The 20,168-nt window shown below is 28.3% G+C and overlaps 1 protein-coding gene across 2 annotated transcripts in view; it reads right to left on the bottom strand.

Annotated features, from left to right (window-relative positions):
- LOC108568296 (adenylate cyclase type 6) overlaps positions 1-20,168 on the bottom strand; it is a 134,362-nt gene that overhangs the window by 18,615 nt on the left and 95,579 nt on the right. For both annotated transcript variants that reach the window (XM_017929285.1, XM_017929286.1), the window contains 3 exons: positions 17,527-17,648; positions 10,601-10,693; positions 2,154-2,300 (listed from right to left, as the gene is read on the bottom strand). In XM_017929285.1, the coding sequence (XP_017784774.1) occupies positions 2,154-2,300; positions 10,601-10,693; positions 17,527-17,648 (362 nt within the window). The remainder of the gene's footprint in view (positions 1-2,153; positions 2,301-10,600; positions 10,694-17,526; positions 17,649-20,168) is intronic.

Genomic DNA, 20,168 nt, shown 5'->3' on the forward strand with positions numbered 1-20,168 from the left:
ATTGAACACTATTGTAGGACGCACTAATTGTTTCTCTGTAATCCCTATTATGCTCAGTTAATTCTATTGACTTTCCATGTACACGTGAGTACACTTGGTGTATGGCATGATTAGTGTGTAATCAAATTAATTTAACATAAGAATGACGCAATATAAACAATTTTGATTAGTAATTGAAATCTACTGTATGTATTTAGATATGCAAATTTTATGTGAAAAATCAATTCAACTAATGCACCTCAATGATAATTATAGTATTGCTAATGCAGCTATTTAGCCTTGTAAAGTATTTATAAAGTTATAGTCATATAGTAAATACAGTAACTCACTTAACGTTAGAAGCGTTTAACGATGATTACATATTACATATTTACAATTTTTAACGAAACTATATATATATTGTGTAATTGACATTTTCTCTAATTGATTTTACGAGAAAAAAAAACAATCATTTTAGGAAAAATAAAATTGATATTTCTATGTCCAATACGCTGATGACACTACATTGATTTCCCACGCCTTTTCCCTTCAATCCTCTATTCTTAACCTTCAAAACCTGCTATCTTCAAACATTTTATGGTTTAAAGAATGGCACCTCAAAATTAACCCATCCAAGACCAAACTCCTTATTCCCTACCATCGCATATCCCCTTTGTCTCCCCATGTTACGTTAAATAATCATTCCATTTTCCCATCACCACTTGTTAAATACCTTGGAATCCTTCTTGATCATAAACTCAATCTCAATTCCCATTCCAAACAACTCAAATCCAAAATTAAATCCAGATCCCGTCATTTCCGTAACTCTGAAATATGTGCCATAAAGTGCCAAATATCCATATACAAATCAATATGTCGTCCTATCCTTGACTACGGTTTCCCACTACTTTCACAATGCCGGAATCCTGTCCTAAAAAACATGTCCGTATATGTATATATTGTTATTGTTTCATAATTAAATTTATGTTCCCGGGCGGAAAGACCTCGGTCGATAGCCCGTTGGCCAGCCTATTAATACTTTTTTTTTAAATTTTAAATCTATGTTAGAATTTATTTATTTTGAGAGTTGTTATTATTATTTAGTTTTTATTGTTATCATATTTGTTTACAGAATCTACTTTTTTCTGTATTGATGTCTGGCCAATAAATTATTATTATTATTTATTAAAATTGAAATACAATAAAACGCCGATTATCCGGGTTTCAAGTTTATCGTGGTTCGGATAAACCATGGTCGCGGTTAGTAAATAATTTTACAAGGAAAACAAACAAAAATTACATATAGACACTAAGTTTTTAAAGCAAATAAAATAATTTAATAAAATAATAATTTTGCCGGATAATTGGCGCTTTACTGTATATATGCAAATATAGATATTTACAGTCATAATCGTTCGTGCGAACAAAGCGACACGAATGTAAAAAATTATCCAATATGCAATTAACGTGAACCTTTATATTTTAATTATCATTTATTTTCTTAAAAAAAAATAAACAAAGAAGATGGACATTGGAATTGAACATTTAAAATTACTTATATTTCTTTCTGTCGGCACATTTTTTTATAACTGTTGTTCGAACTGTTTTATTTCTATTTTTTGTTAATGCTCATTTTGTCAAATTCTATTAAAAAAATAACGTTTTGAAATAAAATAAAATTATGCAAATTTTCTTTCTAAAAAGTATATTAGGTCAAACAATTATATTACTTTTATCTTAATTAAAGCTTTTGTAAGACCATTTATTACGGGATTATGTAAGAAAATAGGATCTATTTTGGCATTCTTTTTTCTTATGGTAAGCTTTTAACAAGTTCACCAGGACTCGACCGTTCCGATCCGCAAGAGCAACGAGAACAGGGAAAGAAAAAACGTATTTAATCAAACAACCCGTTTCCTTTGGAAACTTGCCCAAACCGTCTCGCCTCGGTCGCGAAAGCTCCGGCAACATATAAATAATCCTCACTTTAACTTTAAAGACTTTATGGCAAAAAGGGATTGGTCCATAAAGTGTACATTAGGTTGGTCACAGCGAAACATGAACAAAAAAATATATAAAAGAGAGAGAATGGAAACACACCGTGTATTATGCCAGTCTCGAAATGAGCATGCGATATAAGAGGGTGTGGGGGAGTTAAAGGGTAGAAAACTTACGCTATAGCATCGATCATATCTAATCCCATTTCAACTGTGCAATGTGCATGATCCGGTCTTGGCTCTGGTAACCCGGAAACACAGTAGTAGCAATCCCCGAGCAATTTGATCCTCAGACAGTGGTGCTCTGTGGCCAACCGATCGAATCTGCAAAACGAGAAAATAAGATAAGAACATATTACAAAATCGAGGATTCCTAGAAATTTTCCCATATTGCTACGAAATCAATACATACTTATATCTATATATGCTACCGGTCAAATAAATAATCCATTATTTTAAGAAATGTTTAGTTATATTATTACAAATAGTTAACGTATGAAATATAATACATCGCTATAAATTAAATTGCAACATTATATCATTTTATATAACAAGTTGGTAATTATATTGGTTGGTAATCAAATATATCATACAAATTTAATAATATATTCCAAGTAGCTTATATATAAGTATGCTTTCATTTTGTATCCTTTCTATTCTCTTCGTTGTTTATTGTTATAATAATTATGCATTATACATAATAACGGGTTGTAACAGCAGTATTTGTGAGCCTTTTAAGGAAATTCAAAAGTCCTTTGATGTGGTAAAATGTTTGCCATATTTACATGTTAAAGCAAATTTTAACTCTGAAACATTCGCGCAACAGACATGCTTTTAATATACTTTTACTTTTAGAACCACAATATTATTATTTGGTTTATTCCTTTCGCGCCCTTTTTCTCGCCATGATTTTAGATTTTTCTGTTAATTGTAATGGACCTTTTTTCAACATTTCGGTTATTTATATTTATTTTTTCATTATGAAATTTTGGCTTTGATAATAAAAATATTTTATAACTACAATTACAGGTGTAGACACTCTAGAAGCAATTTAAACCCATAGCAATATTACATGAACTACAAGTAATGGGAGATCTTTTCCTGGTTTGCCCTTTTATGCGCAGATGATCCGCATTTTTCATTGTTGATGCATTTTTTGAAGGTCTGCTATATTGACGATGGCGTTTGTTCGAAGTAACAGTTCGCAAGTGTATCAAAAACTTGTATCTTAGCTGTTCATTTTGAAAGCACAATTCACCCAATAAAATAGATATTTACTTGAAAATTTGTAGAAAGTTGCGAGACCACAGAGTATCCGTATGTAGTTGATAGCTTTATGCAAGATTTGCAATGACCAGTTGGTATGAATCATAACACAATATATATTGAAATAATTATAACACCATACAACACGAGTGTTTGCAACGTTTTAGTCATTTTTGAAAAGTCATGGAACAAATATATCCCAATAGGCGCGAAAGGGTTAAACAAAAATAAAGAAGCAAATATAATTTTCTCAAAATAATTTATTGTGGATAAATACAGTATATGCAATTGCTCTTCTATAACGCGGTTTCTATATAATGAAACTTAAATAGTTTAATAACTATTTCGAGAAGAAACTTTAAAATATAAAGTTTAGAAGAAGATAACATTGACAATTCCAATTCTAATGATGTGAATGGGAACTTGATTTGTGTAAATTCCAATGTTTCCAAATTTTGGGTTATCAATTAATCGACTTATAAAATGTAATATATGTTTCCATACTCAAATGTATTATTAGTATAAATACCTTTAGTAGTTTTTCTGACTATTTTTATATAAAATATATGTTATTGTATTGGGTTTATATTTTGGTAATTTATTGTTACAATAAATATTATTATTATTTAAAATTTATTATATAATAAATATTAGTTGAATACATGTATAATGGTTTATACGGTATATAATATAGCTTGCGTAAATAAAATATTAGAAAACGAATATTGAAATTTTTAGAAATAAAGATTAGGGTGAGGGTGCAGAATCCGTACAACAGAGGAATTATTTTTTTATTTTCATAGGATTTTGTTAGAAGAATAGCGACTATGGTTAATTGGATGACGTATTTTGGCGAGGATTCAGAGAGATGAATGTTCTAATATAGGGAAGCTTTTCAGCACAAGGTTTCGACATTGAGAAAAGATGAAGAAGCCATAGTCAAGAATTATCCGAAATAGAATGTTTTGATAAATGTAAAGATGGGAAATATTTGAAATGAATCATTCTCTCGTGGGCTTAGCACTGAATGTTGGATTTTTGTAAAGATTTTGACATGATTTTTTAAGAACTCTTATTATTAATAGATACATAATATTAATATTATTTAATTTAACATATTCCGCTCGGATAGTATAAATATTTTCTTCATTTATAACTATTACAAAATATTATTATTTATAGTATTAATATTAAATAAATTCTGAGAATTATAATATAGCAACTTGTTTTTCATATACATAGCTGGCTTACTATGTTGTTATCAAATTGATTGATTATAGGAATATGGGCGTCATGCCATATGATAGTAGTTTATTTGCTAGAGTTCGTTAAATATCCATTGTTTCTAATGAAACCAATTAGTGTATCAATTGATTTTATTTCGCAAATATTTGGAACAAAATTCAAACGTTTTATTATGTCTGGTAGATATCGTAATACATTAGATAACGTAACGAGGGCAGAACCCAACTAGTGTGGTTAAAATTACTGGTTTATTAGGTTGAGATAGTCGAGTTGACGGAAAAGACACGGAGAGCACCAAACAATGGAGGTTCCTTTGTTGCCTGGTGATGTTGGCACAGCTTTACTTTTGAAATGAACTACATTGTTAATGACATTAGTTTCTTTTGTTTAGTTTTTCGTTGCACCATTTTATAAAAAACTTACAAACTACATCAAGAATGTTATAATATTCGAAAAAATTGTGATACCTTGATTTATCAGAATTAGTAAAAACAATTGACTTGTGTACATATTCTGAAAGTTGATTTTTCATCCTCTACTTTAGATAAAAGTTTGGTTCAGATCGAATTATTTGTGTCAGTTAACTATTTATTAGAAGAAGGAAGTGCATTTTAGACTTTGTTATTTTTATATTATTGGAAAATCAATAATGCCACTAAAGCAATAACTAAGAATTATTCTGGTGATTTCAGCTTCAAAGCTCTACTAGTAATTATGATGAAATCAAGAAATTTAACGAGAATAAACCGTGAATTAGCAGAGATATATATTAACAATATTAAAAATAACCATTCATATACGTTTTTTGAAGCTTGATTGCATAATATAATGGAACTTATACATAGTATGTATTCCGCTCTATTTAAAAGACACAAAAATACGAAAATATCAGCGCTTATGTTTCTTCTACTACCCCAAAACAAATATTGCTGTTACACTAAGTGGTATTACTTTAGCTGCATTATTCACCAGAAGGTGCGTGTACCTTCCGATGTACACTTATTTGGGTCTATGAAAAATAAACTTTTTTTTATAAATTACCAATATTCTATAGGGTTTTAAAATCCCCGGTTAGTACGAATACAAACAGTACGTAATATTGGTGGGATAAATTACCCGAACTGTGCGAGATACGTATTTATAACTTCTGACCAAATATATTTTTGTCCTAGTTATATTTCAATCCTTATATCTCAACATAGTCTTTTTTTAGCTCGATACACTTTTCCCAGCGATGTTCAATGCATTGTTTATGGTGGAGTGACTCTACAAAATAGCCATACCACCTAGCCATTTTTATTAAGTTTGGAAAGAGAAAATAATCCGAACTTTAACTCATTGATTTTAGCTATCGCGATAACGTATGTGTGAACTGGTGCATAGTCTTGATTGTACACAGCTTCATCATCTTAAAAATTTCAGTCAATATGCGATGTACAGCACTTTTTGAAATTCCTACTATATCTACTAATTCGCGCACTTTCAGTCGACTGTCATACAATACTATTTTGTGGGTTTTCTTCTCAATTTCTGGCATGGTCACCTTATTTGTTTAACCACTGTTATGTTTGTCTTGGCAGCTTGTACAACCTCGTTTAAAGTCTGCCATCGAATATTTTTTTTGTAAACGAAAGAGCAGATTCCTCCAGTGTAAAATCTAGCTTGGCTTTGATATTGATTGGACTGAAACCTTTTAAATGAAAGTATTGTATCACATAATTAATGATGACCATTTTTTTTCCATATTTACAAATTCACTGACAGTGTTCAGTATTGATGGCTGTCAAACAAATACTAAATAATGTAGCGGCTTCAAACTTAAGCTTTATAGTGATGCTTTTGATTATAGTAGTTTTTCAAACAGAAACCGTCATTTTTACGTGAGGCCGGTTACTTCTGAGACTGTCTTCGTACATAACACTAGCAAATATTTTTTAGAAGACATTATGTAATAAATGCAATTAACATTTAGAACGTTAATTTTGATTTTCATTCTTGTGTTGCATCTTCCTTGTGGTGGGTGCTGTTGTTACTGCGCGCTTTTGTCTTACGCGATGTTGTTGGGTCACCGTTTCTGGTGAATATGTTTTTAAATATATTAGAAAATTATTGTGTTCGCTCAAGAGAGATGTATATATTTTTTCTAAATTTTATAAAAGTATCATGCGGCCTAATATAAATAAATAAAATCAAAATAAGTCTTCATGTAACAAAAGCATAAAGGGTTTAGTTTCTCTGAAAGTAACAGTAAAGTTCATTTCACACTACTCTACTACGTGAACAGAAATAATAACAAAACCATTGTAACAACTCGCACAAGAACAGGAAATAAAAATACCGAGACTTCCGTATTTTCATCACGATTTTATGTATTTAGAGTACTTATATATTTTTTTTAATTCTTTTATATTTTTTCTTTTGCTTCCGACCGTATACAAAAATGTGCTCTATCAAATTTTAAAAACATTTATTTTTCTTCGTTCGCGTGTACTTCGTATTTTATAGTAGATGCAAGCAAGACAGAAAACAGTTCATTAATCATGCTTCTCTCTTGCTACGTTTTCTTTCTATTTTACAGCGGCAACCTTTCAATACGTTTTAACTCGCCCGCAACTTTCTTTTAATCATACCTCTTGTTATTTTAATAATTCAATATTTTCATACGGTTTCGGAATACCAAAAAATCTGTCTAATATGAATGGTCTCGTTTATACTTTCAAATAATAATTTCAATTTACTTTTATCAAATAATTTATAAGTTTTTATTAAAGAATAATACGATTTTTTTAAATGAATAAATTTCAACAAATACATTGATTCATTAAATATAATTATTTCATATTGATTCATTTAGTCCATGCAGTCCATGCGCTTGGAGATTCTCACGATATACAGGATATCGAAGCTATTGAACATTGCTGGGAAAAGTGTATCAAGCTAAAAATACTATGTTGAGATATAAAGAAACTTTTTGTGTGTTTTATTTGTATGTAGTATATTTTATAATTGTTTAACATTTTGTATAGTCCCAATTAAGACAAAATGGCTATCGACTACGGTCGTTCCGCCATTTGCTAACGATATTTTAAATAAATTAAAGGAGGCAACAAAGCCAAAATTTCAAATAAGTTATTAGTTATAATAGATCGGTGCAATGATATTTTTTGTTCTCTATTCAATAGATAATTATGATGAGTAAAATGATTTTGGTCGATTGTCGCTTGATCTAAATTAGAGCCAATAAATTTTGTGTCAAAAGATTAAAAAAAAAACCGTTTCTGGGAATAACAAAATTGTGCAATTACAGCAGATTATTAAATGTAAATTCCATGTAATTTGAACTAAATCAAAATTTCATGAGCACGTATATATATAATTGTTATTGGCATTTCAACAACGCAGTAATAATATGGGTAAACCAAATATTTACTTTCTATTATGGATGTAATTGATGAAAGACCACTTGCAAAATATAACGATGAAAAAGGAAAACAAAAATATAATTGAAGCTTCGACCGGCAATTTATATTTGTAAATTAAAGAATACCCAGTTTTTCATTAAAAATATGCCAATATTGGTAGTGTATATATAAATATTGGACTTTAATATTCAGTGAATTTCAATAATTAAAGAGTAGTTTAAAATAAACATTTAACTGGGACAATAAAACCGTTCGAAACTAAATTGATAGTATAGACATATATGACCTAGATGTTATAATTTATTAAAGCCACTTCGGACAATTCATACTAAATACAATTGCGGGCAATTCATCTCTGTGATATTTCGACTGACAGATATAAACTAATGAATAATAAATATATGAAATAAGTATTTTTGAGCCTTATGCATACAATAAATTATTTGTAATAATTAATATTAAAACAATTATTTATTGCTCAGAAACTTTAAAAAAAAATGAAGAAAGATTTACAGAAAACAATTCTATTAAATTAATTATAGTCGATTCCCCTTAATTGGGACACCGGTTAATTGGGATAGCCGCCTATTAGGGAGAAATCCTAAAGAGCGGAACAAAAACTAAATTTAATCCGCTTCTTAGAGACAATATTTCGTTTAATTTACTAAATAAAATATTAAAAAACATTAATCCTGTAATTTTTGTGGAACTTCGGATAATTGGGTCTGTCCAAAAGGATATACAGTAGAACCTGTTTTTGAGCGTTTCTTTTTTATGCGTTTTTATTCTTGGCCGCTTCTTTTTATGCGGTATATGAAATTCAACCATTTCCACCTTATGTTTTCTATCAGTGTGCATATGTCAAGCCTGCTCAATCGATTCTGTTAGTCGATTTTGAAATAATTCATCACAAGAAGATGCGCGTTTTGGATTACACGAGTAGCAGTGAATTATGTATGTGCATTTTGAAAATTTCTCCATATGTACAATGAATGGTTAAGTCGCCCTACCCACGATCAAACCGGCACCTGTTCGAATCCTGGTCAAGCCAGACCCTCTGTGAGCCCTCTCGATGCTTGCAGCAATAGGGCTATCGTTCATTACAGACGGACAGTCAAATGAATGAGGTTCAGCATATGGACCTTCAGCCAAGTCAATGGACCATTTAGTATTAAAGTTAGCAGCAGATTCACAGTCAAAGGAAATAGTGGAATCGCAGAGCATCAATATACTACTGAAGTTAACCTACAAGACGACAGCTAACCAACAAATTAAAAAATCATATCATCATAATAGTAACTATACACCGGGAAAGATTATCCATTTAATATCAACCGCGATCTTAAATTTACTTAATGTTCACATTGATGAACAGATTGCGAATAAAATTATACTACATAAAAAAATGTACAATGAGAAATTAAATGTTTTTAAAATGTTTCCATGTGTAATTTAATTATTTATTTAGTTTGGATGCACTTTCTCATATATCTCATTCTCATTTCGTAAATATTTAACGTATTTTTTAAGCGCGATTTTTTTTATACGGACCCTATCTACCACATAAAAAAGTTTGTGTAATATATTATACAAAATTATTTGTAATAAGTAAGATTTTATGAAAATTTAGAATATTTTTTTGTGCGATTTCTTTTATGCACTTTTCTCGCCATGTAACGTGGAAGAAAAATTGCGAAGGTCTTCCTATAAATCTGTATTCTTATAGGACGATTTATGTATAACACAAATAAAATATATTTGATAATTCGTTATATAATTATTTTATCTCTGCTATATAATATATGATGGAAAAACACGTGTTTCAAAATTTTATTGCTTTTTTTTTAATAAAATATGCAACCAATAATTTATACCTTTACGAGGTATTTAATGCCCTGTTATTATAATTGACAGTGTGGACATGATTCTAAAGAGTTAATTCGTTTTTACGCTGTATGTAAATACTTTTTCCTGCATGCAATGTTTATTTAAACTCACACTTCTAATCAGATAGTATCTTTATAGAAGATGAGAATTGGAAAAAACGTTAATATGAAAATTAATTGGAAATTACCCATTTCATTATGAATATGACTTTGTATTGAAACGATGTTACAAGTAACCATAAAATCAATAATAATTACACGTAAATAGACTTGTAATACAATATAAATTTTGCTGCAAGATTATGTCCTGAAACAAAGCCTCTTCACGTCAAAAACTTATTTCCTGTCTAATATTTATCATTTATGAAGAGAAGCAATATATTGAAATATTAGTTTAGTATTTTAATTTTTTAATAAAATACAAAAAAAATGTAATTATTGATACATTATATTGTTTTTAAGTTTGTTTTGATTAATTAAAAAAATTAAATGAAAATAAAACTCAATTAAATTAAAATTACTGTATATATAAGATATACATTTTATATATTATATCACGCTAATTTATAAAATAGTCAAAAATAAATATAAACAATTTGTTTAAATAGAAAATTGATAACAATTTTATTAAGTTGCTAAACACTTTTTAAAAAGCGTTTTAGAACTTTTTATCTTTTATTCACTGGGATCCTTCCTGTTAGTTCCTCCCTTTCTTTTTATCTTTAGTTTGAAACTTTTCGTTCAGTGATTCGGAGGGACGGTTAAATCATATTTGGGGAGATAAATTTCACATTTCGTTACTTACCTGGCGAACAATTCATTCAGGATGCGCACCAGCTCTTCCGCTGTGCATTGATCCGAAAGAGTCGTAAACCCACAGATGTCAGCAAACAAGATGCTGAAAAAATAAAATAAAAATTAATAGTTTTCAAATTTGGAGTCTCCTTTGGATCTTTCCGTTAATGTATAATATACTAAAGTACAATTAACAATAATGTTTATTGCAATAGTCACAAAAATCACATCATAATAAAAAAATATAATGTTTTAAAAAGACCTTTGCAAACTCAATCAAAAAAGTACAATTATTTAGATACAATTTACGTATAGATTAAACGAAATGGTATAAAAATGGGTGAGATATTTTCAATTACTTGTAAAATTTGACTAGATTGTACCAGCAATTACGTACATTAGACCAATCCAATTATATTAATCTAAAGAAAACAAATAATTCATAATAAATTAAAGAACACTTGCTTCAGGGCATGAAATAACATACTTTAGTTCCCATATAAAAATAATACTTAAGAATACTGAAATTAAGAGTCTACCTACGATGCATAATTTTCACAATAGTATTGAATAATTTGGATGCAAAAAAAAAATATGCAGATCGTCTAAACTTTCCCTTAAATATACAAATCAAAATTCAATGATTCAAGTTGTATTGTATGCTAATCGAATACAAAAACAAACTGGATGGATGGGCAATCTATAAATATGAAGCTTTGCTAAAGCGTCAAATGTCCATTAAGCTCAAATCGATAAATGAACGGTATACAGAAGAAAATGTCTCGGACCATCAATTATCTTTTTAGCGAACCATTTTTTTCCCTTTCTGTTGGCGTCATCAGGACGTCGTGCTTCTTATTAAAATCGGCTTTTCAAATATCCATTTTGCCGATATCCTTTAACAACGGAGGATGCTGCCTTCCCTTGACCCCTCTTCAATCGGATTGATTAATGTCGTGCACAGATCGGCAGAGCAAAACCCATATCCAACCCCAACCGATACGGAGTGCTCAATTGTAAGTACAAACACATATTTTATAGAACATATTCAATGATCGGTTAATTTCGTCTTCTTATATAATAATGAAAATACGCAATATAGAAGAATTGCAGATAGGTTAATTTGTCGCTCTACTTGGGGTCTAATATATTTATGATTAGTTAACTTAACCTTATTCAATATTCTAGAATTAGATGCACTTCTGTTTCAATATTTAGCATATACCAATTGTTGATTATTTACCAGTATAAACTTACTATAAATTAATTACTATTAATGCATTGAAAATTAACAATAAATACTTTTATTAAGAATAACATTCTGAGACATAGCTTAATAAATTTAATTAATAAATCTTATTTTTAAAATTTATATTGTGTAATAAATATTTATTTGCAAAATACTATTATATACGTTGTGTCAGATATTTTAATTAATTATATCAAATTACTGTTTAATGCATATATTAATCAAATGATTTCTTAGATAATTGCGAAGTCAAGTTATAGTGTGGCTTTTCTACAGCTACAATTCATAATTGTTTGTGATTTCTGCTTTCCAAAAGTTTGCAAACTATCGACTAGTTTGCTATGCATAAATTCAAATTGTTTCCCTTAATTTTATCGGACAATGCTATAATTTTGTTGTTGAAGAAAATTGATTGACAGAAATCTATTATTACTAATTTGCTGATTGTAAATAGTACATAATTACATAATTTAATACGAAAATTTCATTTAGACCAATTGTTTCTGAAAAAAAATCGAAACAGTACCAGTACCGATGAAAATGTTGAGCATTTAATATCAACTCGGTTCATAATAAGAAAATGTTATAGATAATTAGGATTTTATTAGTATCACCGCCACCCTTCTAAGTTTCTTTGTCTTGTTATCGACCTTCTTATTGTAATCAATTTTAATTATAATCATAATTTATATACAAATGGGCAGCAGTTAACTTTTTGTTTTATTATTATTGTATGTAAAATGTTGCTACATATCAACATGTAGAATTAAAAAGTAGTCATTAAATAATAGAAATAATCATTATACTTTTGTACTATTTATTTAAAAATTCTTTTATTTTTCTCAATTAAAAATTAGTTTGTTTTTTAAAATTTCAAAGATAACTTAATTGAATCCGTACTGAACAAAGTCGCACTTTGCGAGGTTATATTATTATAAATATTCCTGAAATTATCATTTTCGACCTGTATATATGCTTTGGTTCATATTATTTTATTGGTAATGTATATAATAATTATATAAAAATAGTTGAATAGTTTCAAAATTAAGTTAAATCATGTAAAATTAATATTATTATATTAATAATTAATACTAATTCAACAATCGGCACTTTTATAGCGCCGACTGATAAAATGGAATTGATAAAATTAATTGATGGTAACTCAACAACTGCGCACATTAGAACAACCACGTTAAATGCACTCACGACATTCACTCAAGTGCTTTAAGTTCAGGGAGTTTGTTTTTGGAAGTATTTAAAAAATACTTCGTGGATTTTGTTACGGCGCCTTAATTGATACATCTACTTGGGAATGAGGTGAAAAGGAGATTTTATTTGGGTAAACAATTAGAATTTACTTTCCATAGTTATCGCGTTGAGTGTTTCATTATGTTCAACAGTTACCTAGGTAATAGATAATTAGTTATTTTAAAACCAAATACAATAATTTCAATTTTATTTAATTGTTGGACCTTTCATTGCGAATATCTGCCACAAATTTGGAATTAATTTACTCTGTGAGCGAAATTCAACAGTTAATTAAATAAATTAATTAAAGTTAAACAAGTTTACTGCATATGAGTGCAGATACTAATATAATCCTAATTATCCGAAACATTGTCTTATTACGAGTCGAAGTAAAGTTTACATCCCCTTTAGGCGAACAAATTAAATTAAAGATAATTGTATATTAAAATGTATTATCTCATGTAAATACGTAATGCCAACGTCTAGAAGAAGAAAACGCAACGACGACGGCATTTGCATGCAAATTAAATTAATTTTACATCGCAGGTGTCGTCATGTTGAGCCCGGATGAATTATATAATGTGCAGGGAAATGCAGTAAATCAATGTTTGCCCTGTATTTATGCAGTCGCGTGTAAAATGTTTATTGAAAAAAATAACTACTAATAATTCACAAAACTTCAACAAACTTCAGTTACACTTTACTTTTATGAAACATGGTGAGTAATACTAAAGTCGAAATTAATATTAAATTGGTTTTATAACAGTATTTTCTGAGAAAGTTCGCAGTTTTCATATTAAAAAGAAATTCTTATTTATTTAGTATAAAGTTTTTACATGTCAATGTAATTTCAATTATTTGTTACCCAACAGAAATGAATTGAACCGTGATTATATTTTCAAAATATATCTGATAATTTGATGAATGTCAGCAGCAGAAATTCACCCTAAATAAATCTTGACTTGTATAATATATGTAATTATAGACGCAGCTGTTTTAGATTTGAAGGTATACGAATGTTTTGACAGCAAATATTCAGATTAAGTTTAGATTTAGTAACTGGATTCTCTGAAAACAAATACATTGAGTTTATAATTGCAATATAAATCAAATATTCAATTTAAAATTTCCTATCTTTTCAATAAAACTAGTACAAGTACTAGTTAAAAAATCTTTACCGAAAAGTTTATAATTCCTTAAAACGTACCAATAAATTAAAAATCTTTAAAAATTATACTAAGGTTCAAGATAGAAAATATTGTAATTAAGTTTAGATTTTGTACATGGAATCTCTGAAAACTAAGATATTGCGATAACAACCGCAAAATAATATATCTACCACCAAAATGCAAATTTAATATTTAATTCACGATATAAATAAAATTCTGGTATTGATTAATTACATACATTTTTGAAAAGTCGAAGACGCTTTAACACATGAAATAAATATGCAAAAAAAATATTCAATTTTGAGATTTTAAGTAGGGAAAAACGACATGGGAACGTGCACTCACGGGTAAAGTATATTTCAATTGTCTCGATTCAATTCCATTAAAAAAGCATTTTCCCTGTTGAAATTTTATGTGGGTTGTAATGTAAATTAAATAATTTTAAACAGAACCTATTTATATTTTATACAAATGCATATTCCTCGCATAGTGCGAGAAAACTGGACTAATCAAGGAACTAAATATGTACGAAAATAAACCGCATAAAAAGAGACTTGTTGTTCTTAATTTACTTGCACAATATTGCTCAATAAGTAATTTAATGAATTTAAATTGATCGAAAGCATTTCTGTCCATATATGAACTTTTTTACTTTATTTTTATTTGAACATGTTATTGATTCAAGCTTTATAAATGCATAGAATGCAGCAAATCTTTAATAAAAACATTTCATTGTACGTGTTTTCTACAACGTAATATTAATACTATAATGCAATAAAAAAATAAAAGCTCTAACTTACTACAAAAACATATATAGTGTTAAAAAACTAACTGTCCAAACAATAATTGAAAATTTCTTTAATAAAATCTAATATTTTTGGAAGATGTACTATCTGTTTTATTGCATTTGTCTCTATTTCGTTTTTTAATAAATAATTATGATGTCTATAGTGAAAAGTATTTGTAAGTAAGTATTTTGTTTATTTTAATATATTTTTTTCCATGCAAAAACCATGATAAAGATAGTATAAGTATATTTTGAAATATTTAAAAATCCCCCGACTTACGAACAACCCTTTGGAACGAACTAGTTCGTAAGTCTAGGGAAACCTGTATTAGATCTTTATACTTATTACTATTTCTTCAAACATTTATCGATCATAATCCACTATAGTTTCGTCTAATTTTTAATAATTAGATACAAAATTATCAAGGTCAATTGAATTAACAATGCAAATTTCGAGCTTGATATATTCTTGTACGTACATAATTATGAAGTTTCTTAAATTTGGTAACTTTATTTTTCCAACTTTGATTGTGTTTGATTGATTTGTACAAAAAAAAATTGATGCATATACTTGGTTAAAAGCACTAATGCTTGCTATGCATGCTTACAGTGTAAACTTTACACTGTTATTTCTACTTTTAGTATTGTATCACATACAATACTACCACATTCCGAATACCATATACTTTATGAAATAGATTATTATATAAAGAAAAAATCTGAACACATGTATAATGAAGAAGAAATTATTTTTAGTTGGCGAATGCTGTATATCGAAATTACTGCTGATCGGTAAGTTTCGGATAAAATAAATGAAGGTTTAAACCAGAGAAAAGCACTAGTACGTACTATTTTTGAGAAGAATCAGAATTTTTTAAACGACATATTATGAAAGGAAATGTAAAAACTGAAAAATATAAGTTGTAAACAATGTAAACAAAAGTTCGCTAAGTTGGCGTTAATTCATTTGTTTCTGAAAAAACAAAAGTTGTTTCTCAATTTGATATTTCATGTCAAATTTCAAGAAGAAGATGCAAGATTTGTGAAGTAAGGTTGGTAGAAATTACACTACTAACACAGAAAAATTTGTTTTTGCCATTCTCTACTGAAGTCAACGTCAAGCCTCTTGTGACAATTCCAAGTGGTTTCAAAGATTTCAGACCAGACATTTTTTTTGTGGAGGACGAACCTCGTGAAGGTTGCCAGAAATCTTCGACCAATGATATAAATGTAGCGCTGTTGAAGGCAAACATTGACGAAGATCCAAGAGTGACACAGGAAATGGTAGTTGATGAACCGGGCTTGAATGCCATGGCTTTGTCGCAAATATTAAATCATCACTTAGGTTCCACGATATTTAATTAACGACCAAATAAAAGCATTTTATTTCCGAATATTTCTTTGAAAATGGAGATTCTAGCACTTTCAGTAAAATCGTAACAGGTGATGAATCTTGATTCTCCCTCCAGTGAATGCAAGACAACAAAAATCAGCAAAAAAAAGTGATGATGTCGATTTACTTTACCAGGGTAAAAGTGGTAGCTGCTATCTCACTCGAAACTGGTCAGATGGTAATTGCTAAGTAGTACACAGAAACTTACTTACCACAAGTTTTCAAAAATTTGTTGGAAATCCAGAAAAAAAAAAGCGGAACTTCGACGCTACATCACTCGCACTACTGAAATAACCAACAACTTTCTTGCGCTCTTTCGCATCAATGAAAATCGCCAAGCACTTTGTTCTATCGACCTCTTGCCTAGTGATTTCTGGATGTTTCCGAAAATTTAAAAAAATAAAGTAAAGTCTTCAGTTCCAATAAAGAGATCATTAATTAAAAGTTGAAAAGCTCCAAAAAGCCGATTTTGAGGAATGTTTTAAAAGGTGGCTCTACTGACTTAGGAAATGTATTGAAATAAATGGAAATTATGTAAAGAAATTACAAAAAGATGAAAATTAAAAATATTAAAATAAAATTGTGTTTATTTTGTTTTTTTTTCAGCCAATTTAGCGAACTTTTGTTAGACCCCTCGTAAATGCATAGTACATATATCTCGCACAACTATTTAATTGTATAAGTTACGTTACAAATCTTGCGCTGAATATAGAATCTGTCTACAAATAATATATGAGACGCATCATAGATGACATGCTTTTAATTTGATTTACAAACTTTCGTATATAACTTCGTATTGTAAAATAAAAGCTAAATATTAATGAACTTGGATGTTGACATTATATAAATATATTTTTTCCATAAAATTTTAAGCTTAAAATCATCATAAAAAAGATCAACCAATAAAAAGTTTTATAACTCGTATTATGTAAGCTTTTTATTGGGACAAAGATCATGAATAGCAAAACATTGCCGAAATGTTTATACCATGAAGATCCTTCAAGCTTTCTTCATATATATTTTTTATATAATATTACGCAAATAGGGTAGGTTCCAATAAAAGGACGAAAATATATATTCGATGTCTTACCTTACGTTCTCGTGGCGTTGTATGTAGATTTTATGAAACTGCGCTTCCTTCTGTTGTCCTGCAATATCGGCTTTCATTTCCATGGCCACATGCCTAGGCAGAACGGACAGCAGTAAGCGTTCCTGGAATGCAATAACACAACAACGATCATTGTTTCAGGAATGCTGTTTTTTTCTGTTCATGTTTTTTGTGAGTGTGTTTATTCTTTAAAGTTCACTTGCGCGGAAACAGTTGCAATGCGAATCGAATCTAACAAACGGTGTACAGACAGTATGGACGTGCACACATGAAATAATTTCAAATCATTTTATGAAATACGTAAAACGAAATTCTGGACCATCGTCAAACAAAATAGTATAGAACTATGCTCATAGCAACAAATACTAAAAAATATATAGGATATAGGACCGAAATTATTTAAAAAAAAATCTAATTTGTATATGAATAAATACATTATTGGATATGGATATGTAATGTAATGTAGTGAAATACACAAATTAATTATATCAAACTGTATTATTTACAATAAATTATCTATAAATATAAATTTCAATATTACCTACTAATTATTGTATATTTATAATAAACAATTAAACGTTATAAATAAATATATTTAAATAAATATTTCAATGTACAATTATTAAACAGCAAATATTTACTTTTATATTTAATTCAAATCGATAACAAAAATATGTGACGTATTATATGCATTTAATGAAATATTGACTTGCTAAATGGGAATATTTGCTGCATGTTCAATTTACTACATACTACTGATCAAAGCAATTCGTGTTCATTGAAATGCAGCATAAATCCATGTTTACAATGGACCAAATTATACTGGTATTTTATATATATAGACAGTGGTGTTAAGTGGTTAAACAAATATTTTAATCTCTATTGATCCCTCTTATTATGTATATACTTAGTATGTATATACTTAAACTATTTTTATTGCATCATTGTCAAAATTAAGAACAAAAAAATAAGTACAAAATATTTAATAATCAAATCTTTATTATCATACCTGGATTTTCAAATAGAATGAACCAAAAAATTATTTCGTTAATCGAAATTTCATTAATTTCATTTTCAGAGGTAAAAATACTATTCATAACTATTGGACAATTGCGGACTTTATTTTCAGAGATAATTTTTAAGTATGACTCTAGTATAATAATTTTAATATGAATTTTGATTAATGTGACACTATAATAACACTATAAAATATAATCAAAGAGAAAATAAAATATTTACATTACAATAGATTCCAATTGAAAATAAAAGAAATAAAAATTAGATCAATGAAATTGAACTTATTCTTAAACTTCTTGCCCCTTAATTTACATAATTAATATTATGTTGAGCATGTACTTGACACTAACATTAATAAATATAGAATTTTTATAATGTGCTGATTAAATATATAACGGTATTAAACGTTGTAAATCTTTTGGATGCAAGTAAATTGAATATAAGTCAGCTAATTAAAGGATGTTGAATGAAGCAAACACATTGAAAATAAACAAATGTAATGTAATTGAATAAGCAAATTAATGTACTTTTAATTACAGCCGTAGTACGGTTTGGAATTACTCGTGCATAGAAAAGTAAATAGCGTTGAATCTAAATAAAATGTGCAAATGTTCCACTGAGATTTAAATAACCCGGCAGTACACAAATTAACTTTGATTAATTACGCCAAACTAACTAGTATTAAATTATGTAAAATTTGAACTGAATCGCTTCTTTCCAAATATTGGAATACGTCAAATTTATGTTGACATATAACCAACTAATATAATTGATATGCGTTGCAAATCAGTTTCAGTTGATTGCAATCATCGATTTTTTAAAGTTCATTAATTAGATTTTACTCTTTGAATCAGGAACTAAAAATATAATTAGAGTTTAAATTCTTTAAAATTTAGTATATTGAAATATATAATTCTAAATATTTTTGTTAAAGAATATTTTTATGTTAAATTCGGATTTTATTTATTGTTCTTTCATTAGTTATTTTCTTGCTGTATAATTATATGTTTCTTTTACCATCATTCCAAAAATGTCATTATTTAATACTTGTTTGAAAACGCAAAGATTCTAATCTCAAAACTTAAACGTTCTTTATGTTTGAAACCTCCCAAACCAATTGTTCCATAATTTCTGATAATTTTAATTTATCACTGCTTGATAAACGTTTTACTCGGTTACGAACATTTTTTAAAATAACTTCAGAACTTTCGTTTAAACCACTTACTATTAGAATTAGTATTTTTTTGTTTAAAATTTTAAAAATTTACAACTTTAATAATAATTATTTTTATCGCATAATAAAATATAAGTTTAAAAATAAACATTAGAACCTATTTTAGTTAATATGCAGTTTGAGAACAACTTTATGAAACATAATTTAATACATTATCAGCAATTTTCTATTAATTCATTTGAATTTCAATGATTGAAGAATATTCCTGTTCCTGTTATGTAAAATAAAGTGCTTCATTAAAATTTTATCTAGAAACGCATTACTTTACTGCATATAGTATATTTTATTTATGTACAATTCGCTGTAGCATTACCAATGCTCAGACTATACCAATGCAAAAGCACTTATTAGTATGGACAGCAGACGTTCGAAT

This window comes from Nicrophorus vespilloides, unplaced genomic scaffold (assembly GCF_001412225.1).
Source record: "Nicrophorus vespilloides isolate i.1.1-1 unplaced genomic scaffold, Nicve_v1.0, whole genome shotgun sequence".
Taxonomy (NCBI): Eukaryota; Metazoa; Arthropoda; class Insecta; order Coleoptera; family Silphidae; genus Nicrophorus; species Nicrophorus vespilloides.